This window comes from Mastigoproctus giganteus, chromosome 9, assembly GCF_048544385.1.
Source record: "Mastigoproctus giganteus isolate SK-2022 chromosome 9, ASM4854438v1, whole genome shotgun sequence".
NCBI lineage: Eukaryota > Metazoa > Arthropoda > Arachnida > Uropygi > Thelyphonidae > Mastigoproctus > Mastigoproctus giganteus.
Window position 1 is genome coordinate 158,684,138 of NC_143583.1, and position 15,292 is coordinate 158,699,429.

The 15,292-nt window shown below is 37.8% G+C and overlaps 1 protein-coding gene across 1 annotated transcript in view; it reads left to right on the top strand.

The window, feature by feature from the left end:
• The window catches only part of LOC150080841 (uncharacterized), an 852,072-nt gene that overhangs the window by 678,937 nt on the left and 157,843 nt on the right, over positions 1-15,292 (top strand). Inside the window, exon 30 of the mRNA XM_090381010.1 lies at positions 10,023-10,156. Coding sequence (XP_090237136.1) covers positions 10,023-10,156 — 134 coding nt within the window. The remainder of the gene's footprint in view (positions 1-10,022; positions 10,157-15,292) is intronic.

Genomic DNA, 15,292 nt, shown 5'->3' on the forward strand with positions numbered 1-15,292 from the left:
AATGATCGAGGGTGGAATTCAGAATCGTAATAGTAATAGAGGCATGTGATGCAAGAAAGCAAGCATATGAACTTATGTAGCATCAGCCAAAAAAATTCACACAACCATTTCCTCTAAATGTTTGTTCAGTTCCTCGAATTTATTTCAGCTATCAACTTCCACGCCAGATGGAAGCTTGTTCCAGCAATTAGCCACCTGCTGGCTAAAGGCAAATTTCCACACATCTATTCTACAACTGTCTTTCCTCAATTGAAATTTATGCCCCCTTAGGTTTGTAATCTGAGTAAGTGGAAAAACCCATCAGAATTCAGCATGCACAACCCATTCAAACCCTTATGTACCTCAATCAGACCACCTCGCAGGTGCCTACTCTTCAGCCGCTGCAATTTGTAGAACTTAAGCCTCCCTTGGTAAGAGGATCCCCTCATTCCCCTCACTGATCTTGTTGCCCGTCTCTGTACATGCAGCGCCTCCGTAAAAAGGTGGACAGGAACCGCAGTGCATAGCACACACTTCTTGATTAGATCGGGGTTCGAGCCCGTGACCACCAAATACGGAGGATGCGGAAAGGTCAGGGAATGACCACCACATATCCCTGGAGCAATATGGCCTTAGTTGCTAATGCTCCTAAAAAAAACCAAATAACAATAATCTGTACATGCTCAAGCAAATTTACATCCTCCCTAAAATGAAGCCTCCAGACCTGTACACAGTGCTCAAGGTGTGGCCTGACCATTTCCTTATAATTCCTTTGTTAATAATCCCTTTGTTGGGATTATTACCTCCTTTTCCCTGCTAGCAAAATTCCTGTATAATATTGACAAAACCCCATGACCTGCTCTTGCAGCCTGTCTGCATTGCTTAGAAAACTTCATATCTGACTGCACAATTACTCCCAGGTCTTTTTCATTTTCTACCACCCTAAGTGTAGTACCACACAGATGGCATGTTCCTCTGGGGTTACTTCTACCCATATGCAGTACTTTTCATTTATCAATGTTAAACTTCAGTTGCCACTTCTCAGCCCATCTGCCCAAATTTTCTAGATCCTGTTGCAGTAGTACACTGCCATTACTGTCATTAACAACCCTGCCAACCTTTGTATCATCTGCAAACTTCGACACTAAACCTGATATACCTTCATCAATAATATTATTGATAAATATATAGAAAACAACAGTGGGCCCAACACCAAACCCTGTGGAACTCCTCTAATAACATTAGTCCACGAAGAGCAGTGCCCATTGATTACCACCCTCTGTCTCAACCACTGTTTTATGCATTGTAGCAACTTACCCTTAATACCATTCTGCTCCAATTTGTACAGTAGTCTTCCATGCACAACACTGTCGAAAGCTTTCTGAAATCCAAGTATATGATATCAAAATTATTTTTTGCATCCAGTTCCTTTGTAACTACATCATAATATCCAATCAAATTTGTCAGACAAGACTTTCCCTTAACAAACCCATGCTGTGTCTGAATTATTGCTGCAGTCTTGTCTAGATGATCCTGCAATGCATCTTTAACCAGACTCCATTATTTTACCTGGAACAGAAGTTAAACTAACTGGCCTGTAATTATCCGTGTCACCCTTCCATCCCCATTTGTACATTGGGGATACATTGGCACATCTTCAGTCCGTGGGGTCCTTCCCTGAATCCAAGGATGCTCTCATAATTATGGCTAAGGGTTTGCTTAGTTGCTTTGTCACCTCCTTTAATATAACTGGATAGATCCAATCCACCCCAGGTGCCTTTCTTATGTTTAACTTCAACAATTTCTCCTCCACTTTGCTTTCAGTTATTACAAAATCATTAAGTACCCTGCTACAATTTGATACCTTCTGGCATTTTCCTTCCTTAATAACTCGTCCTGTGTGAATGTAGATGCAAATTACTCATTCAGTTTGTTTGCTATCTCAGCAGGATCATCAACAGTTGAACCATTGATATCAAGTGGACCAATCTGATTCATCCCCCTTTCTTTTAGAGTTTATATAAGTAAAGAAATCCTTGCTGTTTTTCTTACCATCCTTTGCCAAAGATTTCTCGTAATCTGCCTTCGCTTGCCTAATCTCCTTTGTGACTTGATTACAGACTAGCTTATATCTGCGATAGGCTTCTGTGTCGTCTGATAATTTATATGCATCTCATGCATTTTTCTTTTCTGTCATGAGTCTGATTACTTCATTTGACAACCATTTAAGCCTGGATAGAAATGGAATTCTGAAGGATGTTCAGCATGGTTTTGTAAAGGGAGAATAATGTTTAACTAATCGGGTTAGCTGTTTTGACCGAGTCACTCAAGAGCTGGATTTAGAGAATAATTCAACATTGTTTATTTGAATTTCAGCAAAGCATTTGACTCAGTCCCACATGAGCAGTTACTTTATAAGTTCGAACAGGTTGGAATCACAGGGCAAATCCTTAGATGGATAGCCCGTTGGTTTCAGGGCAGGAGGTAGAGGGTTGTGATAAATGGCTATTCCGAAGGTTGGTTTGATGTAAGAAGTGGGGTTCCCCAAGGATCAGTATTGGGACCACTGTTGTTTTTGATTTTCATAAATGACATTGGTCAACTGATAGAGGCATGATCTCTAAATTTACAGATGATGTAAAGATTGGTAGAGTAGTTAATGATCACTTCCAAGCATAGCTTCTTCAGAGTGACCTAGATAGACTTCAGGGATGGTCAGAAAAATAACAGCTGTGCTTTAATCCAGCAAAGTGTAAGGCAGCGCTTCCCAAACTGTGTTCTGTGAGATGTGAACAAGTGTTCCGTGAAAAATCGTAATTAATAATTAAAGAAATAAAATAAAATAAGTAAATTTTGCATATTTGCAGTGTACACCACTTTTAGATCATTATAATTTTTAACTTTTTTTTTTTTTTTTTTCGGTTATTAATATACTGGCATAGACTAATCAAATAGACCACGTAACACTATTTTAATGGGCTTTTGGATAGAGAAGTGTGCGTAGAGGTAGTGACATCTACAAAAAAAGTAGCAATATAGTAACATGGGTTGAAGGAGTGGGGGAAGCAAGCAGATATAACTCTAAACTTATTTCCTTGATTAAATTTTTTTTTGATAATTATTAGTATTTCAAAATATTATTATTAAAATAAATGACCATGGATTTGTGGTTGAAAAAAAGGAACTTTAAAACGAGAAGCAAGTTCGTCTAGTTTTGCAACCGTGGTCGATGAAAATGAACACAATATTGTCACACTTCAAAGTGAGATTGAACAATCGCAGCCTTTTTTTTCCCCCAAAAATCTGAAGTGAAAAAAAGGAACCAACTAATAAAAGATCAAAACGAAAGTATGATGACAGTTATTTGAATTTCTGCTTTACATGTGTTAGAAATACATGAAAGACGCTCCTGATGCACAGTGCGTCATATGTAACAAAATACTACAAACAGTTCTTTGGCTCCCACTAAACTTGTGTTTCGTAAATGCTCCATGACTAAAAAAGTTTTGGGAAATGCTGATGTAAGGTATTACACCTGGGGAACAGTAACCCCAAAATAACTTATACCCTTGGTGGAGTTGAACTACAGCCAGTAGTGGAGGAAAGGAACTTCGGTGTTATGATACAGTCAGAAACGAAGTTCTCCAAGCACTGTAGACAGTTTGCAAGGAAGGCCCATGGTGTCCTATCAATGATTTATTGAACAATTGCTAGTAGAGATAAGGATTCATAATCCCATTATATAAGGCTGTTGTTAGACCACACTTTGAATATTGAAGTATGTAGACCGCACGTAAACAAAGACATTGACCTTCTTGAAAGGGTCGAAAAACAGGTAACTCGCCTGGTGAGATCTGCAAAAGAGCATCCATATGCGGAAAGACTTTGAATATGTGGGTTACAGAGCTTGGAAACTAGGCATCTTAGAGGAGACACTTGATTGAGGGGTTTAAGGCTCATAGAGGCATAAATAAAATGAATGAAGAAGAAATTTTCACGGTTATAAATGATTCTAGAAGTAGGGGCCATAATTTCAAGTTATGGAGGGAGTTTTGACTGGTTTGCAGGAAATTTTATTTTAGCCAATAAGTTACCTACATGGGTGGTAGAAGCTGACAGTTTTTTATGAAAACCCCAAACATGAGAGGTATTAGAACCTATAGTGCTTAGTATCGTGCTTGGGTTGGAGGTTGAGAAGATGAAAGAAGATATTTGTTGGCATTAGACTTGAACTTCTGTAGACTGTAATTTTCAGGAAATATGTATGAAGGAAGGTTGTTCCAGAAAATGGCAGATGAATGAATAAACAAAGAAGATGAAAAGTTGGTTCTGTGAGTTTGAAGTTGGTGCCCATGGAAGTATCTATAGAAAAGGCATGCAGCATAAATAGTATGTCTATGAGACAGCGAGGGGAGAGTCTCTGTTAGAGGTGAGTCATTAATTAGCCTAACTCCCTCTTCTGAATGGAATCTTGAAGCCTGAGAGAGGTTTTGAGGGCAACACTCCAGTTGTGGGAACAGTATTCCATGGTTGGGCGGATTTGCGATTTGTACAGTGAACAGCTGTTTGGAAGAAAAGTAACGCCTAGAGCGAAAGAGAAAACCAAGTTTTTTAGATGTAGAGGAAGCAATATTTGTAATGTGCTTGTGCCAAGAGAGATCAGAAGTCAGGGTAATCCCCAAAAGAGATGTATCATTTTGCCTAGAAACCAGAGTGTCACATGTCACCAAAGATAAACATAGAGGCAGAAGAATAATTTTTGCGAGATATAAGACAAGACTGAGTTTTAGAAGGATTGAAATCAAGTAAGTTGTGTTTGCCCCATTGGAGAACTACCTGGAGATCAGCATTTAAGGAATAATTGGTAGCGGATATTCAAGAAATTGAAGCTGATTGAGCAAGGCAAGGCTTCTCAAACTGGAAAGTGGAATGCAATGTGCTATCTTCGACAAAACTATGGATAGGATTTCTGGTCAATGGAAGAAGGTCATTAATATACAAGAGGAAAATAGTGGGTAAAGAGCTGAACCTTGGGGAGACACCAGCATTAGTGTAGAAGTTAGATGACAGAGAGCATCTACATCATCATCAGTGAGCTGTCAGATAGAAAACTGGATAACCAATTACAAAAAACAGTTGGCAAACCATAAGATGGAAGCTTGTTTAGAAGACATTTATGCCAAACACAATCGAAAGCTCTTTGAGATGTCAAGAGCAACTGCTTGTGTTTCACCAAACTTTTCCATTGAATCTGTCCATAAATGGGTAAAATAAGCCAGAATATCACCAGTAAATCGATACTAATGGAATCCATTTTGGTGATCATTGATCAGATGGAAGGTTTCTAGATAGTTTAAGAGTTTGTGGTTAATTTATTTCTCCGTTACTCTAGAAAGAGTAGAAGTAATTGCAATGGTATGGTATGGTAATTGGATGGGAGGAATTTGTCACCCTTTTTTAGGAACTGGTTGGATATGAGCAAATTTCCAAGCAGAAGGAAAAACAGCTTTGCAATTAGAAAGTGAAAAAAAGCGGCAAAGAACAGGAGTAAGTTTAAGAGTGCAGGTTTTGAGAACAAGTGGAGAAATACCATCAGGACATTGAGCTTTCTTATCATCAAGATTCGTCAAAATCATTCTGACAGCCTTTTGATGGAAGACCACAGGAGGTATTGAATGGGGCATGCTGGGAATGGTGGGAGGTGTTTTACCAAGATCATTAATACATGATTTGGAAGAAAAATGGGATGCTAGCAGGTCAGCTTTATCCTTGGCTGAAGTGACAATAGAACCATCTGGTTTTGACAGAAGTGGGAGCAAAGATGGGCAAAAGTTGCGGCCAATAGCTTTGGCAAGAGACCAGAATGCTCGACTACCATTAGGGCAAGAAGCAAATTTTCTACTCTTAATCTGTTCAAAATCTAGTTTGGTTTGATGAAGAACTGCTTTACAATTGTTGCGAGCTCTGGCTTAGGCAGAAAATGAAACTGAAGGATTGGAAACAAGCCAATTACGATATGAAATATTCTTCGTATGAACAGCCTTAACACATTTATTGGAAAGGCAATAAAGGACGATATTTTAAGGAGAATGTGAAATAAAGGATTCGATTCCTACACGAATAATTTCACTGACCTGAGCTGAGCAAACGTTGAGATCAGAAGTTTTGAAACAGTAATCCGACCAAGGAAAAGAAGAAAAGAAATCTTGCATATCATTCCATTTTGCATTCTTGTAATGCCAAACAATATGAGGTTGGGAATAGCCATGAGATAAAGGCTCCACTGGAGAAGAGACAACCACTAAGTTGTGATCTGAGGTGCCTAATGGACCACTCACTTCAACTGTGTACTTAGAAGGGTTGTTTGTGAGAAAAGGATGAAGCATGTTGGCTGTATGGTTAGGATTGTCCAGTATTCTGGTAGGTAAATGAACAATCTGTGCGAGGTCATTAGTAATTGCAAAAGCCCCAGCATTTCGACCAGCTGGGTCTGTGTGACTAGAAAACGGAAACCAGCTGGAGTTGTGTACATTAAAATCACCAAGGAAAATTACCTCACTGTTAGGAAAGTTGGACTGGAGAAATTCAAGTTGCAAAGAGAGAAAGCCAAAGAGTTCCAAGTGATTAGTGGAGTTGGTAGAATGGTAGAGACAACAGATGAATTTGACTGAATGAGGTAGAGAGATTTTAAGTCAGAGAAGATCGAAAAGAGGAGATTCCAAATTAACAAGTTTCTGACAGGGAATATCGGAATGGATATGTGCACTAGTACCACCTTTGAGGTGAAAGGAATCATACAGTGAATAATTTGGGCAACTGGAAGTAGCAGTGGTTGTCAACAGATATCTTCTTTCGTATTCTCAACCTCCTACCCAAGCATGGTACTAAGTACTATAGGTTCTAATACCTCTCATGTTTCGGGTTTTCATTAAAAAAAAATATATATATGCTCTATATTAAGTTATACATTAAATACTGCTACTTAAAAATTACACTATTTTAGGAAAATTACATATCCTGCTCTTTGAAGAAATGATAGCATTAAACAAGTTACAGATTTGTACCAAAAATTAATGCTATCAATGATAAAATTATGACAATGTAACTCATGAATTCTCATTCAATTTTAAAATAATTACCAAGTGCAATGAGAATAACAATATTGTAACCCTAACACAAATTTAAAGCCATATAATAATGGATTACACTTATCTTTAAACTTGACTAATGCTAGAACACCTCAGAGTTCTACCCTTTCAGCTGCTCTTTTTCTTCTATACCAATGATTCAAATATTATCAATTAAAACTGAACTTTATACTGCAAAACAGTCAAACCTTCTTAAGTGATAATTTGTAAAGCATTCTTCAATGGAGAGATATAATTTAGTTCAATTTGGTAAACTAAAGCAATTTAGCTTCATTTATATGAAAATATAACACGGCCAACTGTTATTTATTACAGTGTTTTCACTTCTCTCAGTTTCCTTTCAATAATACTGTCCTTTAATTACAGAAAAGATCATTCTTGTATATCCAAAATTCTAGGTTTTCTCTTTATCTTTTTGTATTTCTTAACAATTGTTAACCCACTACAGTTTCAATTCTGTAACCTAAGAATATTTTTATATTTATGGTGGTGTTCCTAAAACCTTTGCAAAAATCCATGATTATGATCAAAAGGAAGCATTATGCTAATCAGTTACACTGAACTGTTCTGAATCAATTTTAAACTGTCACTGTTTTACCATCTTTATTTACTCCCTCTTGTGTGTAAATGACCGCCAGTTTTGTTTCATTATTGACATTCCGTCACTTCTGAAGCAATAATACACTGCTCGACAAAATTAACAGAACAAAATGTTTTTCGCAAATATTTTATTGTGAACAGTGTTGTCAATCACAGATATTTGATAAAATAAGCAGCCTGGCATGCAAATTCCAAGTATCCAATAGAAACCAATCTACCACCTTACAGAGCTGCACACTTTTCAAATTATTTATGGCTATAAAAACAGGGGTTGTGACCACATCACTTCATTCCTGTTTTATGGCTTGCTCAGTGAGAACTCAGCTTCACTACTCAGGGTGGAAAGTCATCATCGTTTAAATGATTCTTTGAGATGGCAATTGCAGGAAGAGGTGGTATATTGCCACCTCTTCCTGCAACTGCCTAAGGTGGAATGGTTCTGCCATCTTAGTACTATAGAAGCAGTTTCAGGAGACAGGAACCAGAGCTGGCCAAGGCTGCCCGAAGGCTGCATCAGCCAAAACAGACTTCTCTCTGGATCTAACAGAAAGATGGAACCCTACAATGTCCTGTCTCTTGGGGATGCTGCAGCCACAGGTGAAAATATTTCCAATCAGACTGTGTTAAGAAAGCTCAATTCAAGTGGACTTTATGCAAGGAAGCAAGTGGTTTGTACCCCATTAACCCCAAACCACTGCAGTATCACATTAATCCCAAACCACTGCAGAGCTCTTTGAAACTGGTGCCATGAACATGTGACTTGTAGTCCTGACAAATGGGGTACAGTTCTGTTCTCTGATGAGTCCCATTTTAGCCTACAAACAGATTCTAGACATTATTTCATTTGAAGACAATGAGGAATGCAGTACCATCCCTGCAACATCAGAGAAAGGAACATTTATGGTGGAGGTGGTTTTCTTGAGTGGGGTGAAATAATGATCAATGGCCACACTGCTCATCATGTTTTTTGATAGGGGTACCGTAACTGCGCAGAGGTACCGAGAACAGATCCTCAACCTTATGTCCCACGTTTTAGGGATGCATTTGGCCCAGATTTTCTCTTCGTGAACAGCAATGCCACTGCACAGAGCTCAAGTGGTGTAGGAATATCTTGAAACTGAAGATATTCAATTACTGCAGTGGTCAGCAGGATCACCAGAATGTTATAGACAATAATTTATATCAAGAATGGTTCACTGCTGTCAGGCCTATTTAGCTCTTGGAGGGGATTGTTTGTTTGTTTGTTATTTGGTTTTTAGGAGCATTTAGCAACTAAGGACATATTGCTCCGGGATATGCGGTGGTCATTCCCTGACCTTTCTGCATCCTCCGTATTTGGTGGTGATGGGCTCGAACCCCAGTCTAATCAAGAAGCATATGCTATGCACTGCTGCTCCTTCCCACCTGGCTACGGAGGCGCCGCTTGGAGGGGATCATACGCCATACTGATGTCATGTACCCATATTTTCAAGCATCTTGTATCGACTTCTGTGATGTGACCTTTTTGGTAATACCTATACAACCCCTATAAAAGTCCTTTATACCTTTCTGAAGTTTTTCGCTATCCCCTCATTTCATCATTATTCTATGGTACCCTACCATACCAAATTTTGTCCCACTTCATTGTAAGCTGCACAAGTTACGCCACGTTTTCTACATGTTCTGCTAATTTTGTCGATGCAGCTTACTTTAATGCATTGGACTAGAAATTAATTAGAATTTTTATTATTTGTACATTAACACAACATCTTTTCACTTATATATTGCATCACTCATGATTTGGATGTCCATAATTTTATTATTTTATATTATCTTCATGTTATTTTAACGTCTTGCATAATTTACGGTTGTCTTATATTTAAAACATGTTTGGTAATCACACTACCTTTTACATTTTACCTTTATCCACTGCTCCAATCACAAAATTTCATCTTTACTGTATGCACAAAAACATAATGTGACTACTTTTCACCAGCTAAGTAGTAATTTTAAAATTTTTCATGTACATCCAGTGATACATTATAATCTATCACTGGATGGACATGTAATCTCGCATTATAATGTGAAAATTGTAATCATTTAGGGTGAAAATAATAACAATTTTCACCCTAAATATAAATAAGCTGTGTGCTCATTTTTGTACAATTAAAGCAGTTTGTAAGTGAATTTTTACACTAAGAAAATCTTTTACTTCCAGAACTTATTCATATTCCAAAAAATAGGACAAAATTTTCTTGCTCAATATGACTCGTGATATTTAATATGCAATGCCAATAATAAATAATTTTATAACAGGTTATCCAGGTGTTAAAGGTGATAGAGGCTTGCCTGGTTTTCCTGGTCTTACTGGTTCAGCTGGCATTCCTGGATTGAAGGGAGTAAAAGGAAGTACTGGCCATCCTGGTTTCCCTGGTGCTAGAGGTGAAAAAGTAAGCACAGGAATTAAACAGGAAACCATCTTTATTTCATTCTATATCCTTTAGTTTCAATGTTATTAACATATACTGGTAGCAGCAGCAAATAGAAGTTGTAAGAATCCTTTAAAATTAATATCTGTATATAGTAAAGCTAGATAGAACTTATTTCCATTGAACAGAAAAAAAAGGAGAAGATAGTTATTCATATTCCCAGAACTGCGACTTGGTAGCTTTGACAAGGCTCCAAGTTGACTTATAAAATTATATGCCATACCCTCTTTCTTAATGTTAAATAATTTTAAGCATTTTCCTGATTCTAAATATTTTACTTGAGAAATGAATGTACAGGGCATGCCATTCTTACTTTTGTTCATACACTTCGTAGTAATATCTCTCTCTCTCTCTCTCTCTCTCTCTCTCTCTCTCTCTCTCTCTTGACACAGCCAAAAAAACCTACCATTTTAATAGAATAGTGCACACATTACCAATATATACACTATTTTTAAAAGTTGTTTTGAATATATGGTCAAACACTGTGTTCTGCAAATTATTTTCTGCCATGTGCTTTGTGTTTGTTATTAATGATTCATTTTATTTCTGATTGGAGCTTTCATTTATCTAGGTGATAAATTCTTTCCATAATTTATAAGCAATTTATAAATTATTATTTTATTATATTTTAAAAAATAATTTTAAATAATTAATTTTTTACTTTTAAATAATTTACTTGTAATAAATAATTGCTTTTAAATAATTATTATTTCAGTGATGGTTTCAGCATCACTGTGATAATATATTTATTTTAGAGCATAAGGTTACAATTCCTTTCTAAGTGCTTGGAGCACATACAAACTAGTTTGCTTAACTGAGATAATGGAAAAGACCTTGCCAAATGTGCAACTTGTGAAATGTTTGTGGATTTCTGGAACAGGACATAATCTAGCCAATTAGGATGTCTTTGTGTGTATGCTAGTTGCAGGGATTGCGAAGAAATTAAGCTCCAAATGAGTGATCTGGTAGGCATCTATGAGAGTTTTAAGAGTAGGGTAGATGCCCTCGACAGAATTAAAATAGGGGACCCATCAAGCTCTCAGCTATCTAACTCAATGCCAGAGCTCACCCTTGTGCATCAGGCAACATAAGCAGCAATCCTCAGGGCAGAATGCGCTGGTTCCACAGGAGCTAGTTATTGTCAGTGACTCTATTGTCAGGGAAACGGGAAATATATTGTGCAAAAGGGATAGCTGGAACAGGACCAGAGTATGTCTGCCAGGGGCAAAAGTAGATGGTGCTGTAGAGCAGATATCATCTTTCAAGGGCACAAAGGCTGATATTGTTGTATATATTGGCACTAATGATATTATGAGTAGATTTCCAGACTTGCAATGTTGAAAAAAAGTCACGAGTTTGGGTTAAATTTGAAAGTGTCTGCAATTCTGCTTAGACATGATAAGAGGGAATACATGATGAGAGCCTTGTCAATCAATTTGGCCCTGGAGCGATTGTGCAAGGCTCACGGGGTAGAATTTTTCACAGCCTGATCTGTGCTTGTTAACAGGAGAGATTGTTTCTACAGGGATGGGATACATTTAAATAGGAAGGGTGCAAGAATATTTGCTGATGCTATCGAGGCTGTGTTAGGTGGGTCGGAAAACTGCTACCTGGGGGGGATTTACAGACTAATAGATTAACAGTAGGCAGAGGTGAAAGTGATTCTTGCACTGCTTCTATTGGAATGGGGCTGTGTTAGGGCAACTAAGAGTAAGAATAGGTGTATGTATACTTGTATGATGCTAGGAGTATAGTAAATAAGTTTGATGAATTTGAGGTGCTGGTGAAGACATCAAAGATGGATATTGTTGGGATATCAAAGATGTGGTGTCACACATAGATAAAGAATGCAAAATTGGAATTTGGGGAGTATAATGTGTACAGAAAGAATAGAAAGGGAGGAGGGGTCATGCTGTTAGTTAAGAAACATAAAATCTAAACAAGTGCATCCAGCTGTCATGGGTGGACACTGCAATGTTCAGGGAGGGGAATATCAGAAGTTTATCTGGCAGGGAGCTAAATGATTTTGTAATAACTGAGAGCAAAGTGGAGGAGAAATTGTTGAAGTTAAACATAAGAAAGGCTCCTGGGGTGGATGGGATCTATCCAGTTATATTAAAGGAGGCAGCAAAGGAACTAAGCAAACCCTTAGCCATAATTATGAGAGCATCCTTGGACTTAGGGGAAAACCCATGGACTGGAGATGTGAAAATGTGTCCCCAATTCACAAAAAGGATCAAAGGGTGACATGAATAATTACAGACCTGTTTAACTTTTGTTACGGGGAAAATAATGGAGTCACTGGTTAAAAAAACACTGCAGGATCATCTAGACAAGACTGCAACTATAGTTCAGACATATCATGGAATTGTTAATGGAAAGTCTTTTCTGACATATTTCATTGGATGCTCTGATGTGGTCACAAAGGAACTGGATGCAAAAAATAATTTTGATATCATATACTTGGATTTTAGGAAAGCTTTTGATACTCTTGCACATGAAAAACTACTGTACAAATTGGAGCAGTATGGCATTAAGGGCAAGTTGTTGCAATGGATAAAAGAATGGTGATCAATGGACACCGCTCTTCGTGGATTAATGTTATTAGAGGAGTCCTCTAATAACATTAATAAAGTTTTCGGTGTTGGGCACAGTGTTGTTTTCTGTATTTATCAATGATTGATGAAGATATATCAGGCTTAATGTTCAAGTTTGCAGATGATACAAATGTTGGTGAGGGTTATTAATAACACTAATGACAGTATGCTACTGCATACAGGATCTAGAAAAGTTGGGTAGATGGGCTGAGAGGTGGCAACTGAAGTTTAACATTGACAAATGCAAAGTACTGTATATACTTAGCAGTAATCCCAGAGTGATGTACCAACTGTGCGGTACAACACTCAGTGTAATGGAGAATGAAAACGACCTGGGGGTAAGTGTGCAGTCAGATATGAAGTTTTCTGCACAGTGCAGACAGTCTGCAAGATTTGCTCATGGTGTCTTGTTAATGATATATAGAAATTTTGCTAGCAGGGATATGGAGGTAATTGTCCTCTTGTATAAGGCAATGGTCAGGCCACACCTTGAATACTGCATACAGGTCTGGAGGCCTCATTTTAGGAAGGATGTAGCGCTGCTGGAATAAGTACAGACAAGGGCAATGAGATTGGTGAGTGAAACAAAGGGCTGCTCTTACCAAGAAAGACTTAAGTTCTGCAAATTGCAGCATCTGGAGACTAGGTGCCTGTGATGTGATCTAATTGAGGTGTATAAGGCCTTGAATGGTTTGAGCAGTCTCAATGCTGATGGGAATCTTCCTCTTGCTCAGATTACTCACTTGAGGAGACAAATTCATATTGAGAAAAGACAATTGTAGAATGTTGTTTGCACAGTTTTTTCCTATAACTTCTATTTAACTATATTTTTGTCCTATGTCCTATTTTAACTACAGCACAGACATTAAATGCAATAGTTGTTTATTTATCAACATTACTACAAATTAATAAAATAAATAATAAAAATAAAATATAATAAAAACAGAAGCCTTGCCAAACAATCTATTTATGCTCAATGCATTTTGGTCATCTTTTTGGACGCACATTGTTTGTGCTTCTTTAATTTCATTGTTCTGGTGTTGGCATTGCTGTGGTAGCAAACTCCTCAAATTCACCAACAAAATCCATATACTTCTTCAAATTCCTCTATTCCTCGAAATTACTATCAAATTTGTCTGCTGGACCATGTTTTTCAGTGATATTCTCTCAAAAACCAATCTTTCCAAAGCAGTTGTAATTGGGTATGCAGTTTTCTCTCTGACCACTCACTGTGGGTGATGGTAGATAGGAACTTCTCCACTAATTAGTATTAGCATTGGTAGAGGTACATGATGCAAGAAAGCAAGCTTATACAGAATCATCCATTTCACTGATCCATTCATTACAAATGTTTGTCTAGTTCTCCCTTGAATTTATTTAAGCTATCAACTTCCACACCAGATTGAAGTTTGTTCCAGCAATCAACTACTCGCTGGCTAAAGGCAAACTTCCGCACATCTGTTCTACAACTGTTTTTCTTCAGTTTGAATTTATGCCCCCTCAAGTTTGTAATCTGAGCAAGAAGAAGAATCCCATCAGCATTGAGCCTGCTCAATCCATTCAAGGCCTTATACACCTCAATCAGATCACCTTGCAGATGCCTAGTCTCCAGAAGCTGCAATTTGCAGAACTTAAGCCTTTCTTCATAAGAGCACCCCTTGTTCACTTCCCCAGTCTTCTTGCCCTTCTCTTTACTCATTCTAGAAACTCTACATCCTTTCTAAAATAAGGCTTTCAGACCTGTACTCAGTATTCAAGGTGTGGCCTGGCCATTGCCTTATACAAGGGGATAATCACCTCCTTATCCCTGCTTGTAAAATTCCTGTATCTCATTGACAAGACCCCCATGACCTACTCTGGCAGCCTATCTGCACCACTCAGAAAACTTCATATCTGACTGCACAATTACCCTGATGTCTCTTTCATTCTCCGCTATCCAAGTGTAAAACCACCCAGTTGATACATTTCTCTGGGGTTCCTGCTACCCATATGCAGTACTTTGCATTTGTCAAGGTTAAACTTCAGTTGCCACTTCTCAGCCCATCTGCCCAACTTTTCCAGATGCTGCTGCTGCAGCAGTATACTGTCATTACTGTCATTAACAGTGCCAATTTTTCTATCATATGCAAACTTTGACATTAAGCTTGATATACCTTCATCAATATCATTGATAAATATACAAAATAACAATGGGCCCAACACCGAATCCTGAGGGACACTCCTAATAACATTAGTCCACGTAGAACAGTATCCACTGATTACCACTCTCTGTCTTCTCCCACTCAACCATTCTTTTATACATTGTAGCAACTTGCCCTTAATGCCATACTACTCCAAATTGTACAGTAGTCTTCCATGTGCAACAGTATCAAAAGCTTACCTGAAATCCGAGTATATGATATCAAAATTATTTTTTGCATCCAGTTCCTTTGTGACCACATCATTGCATCCAATCAAATTGGTCAGACAAGACTTCCCCTTGACAAACCTATGCTGTGTC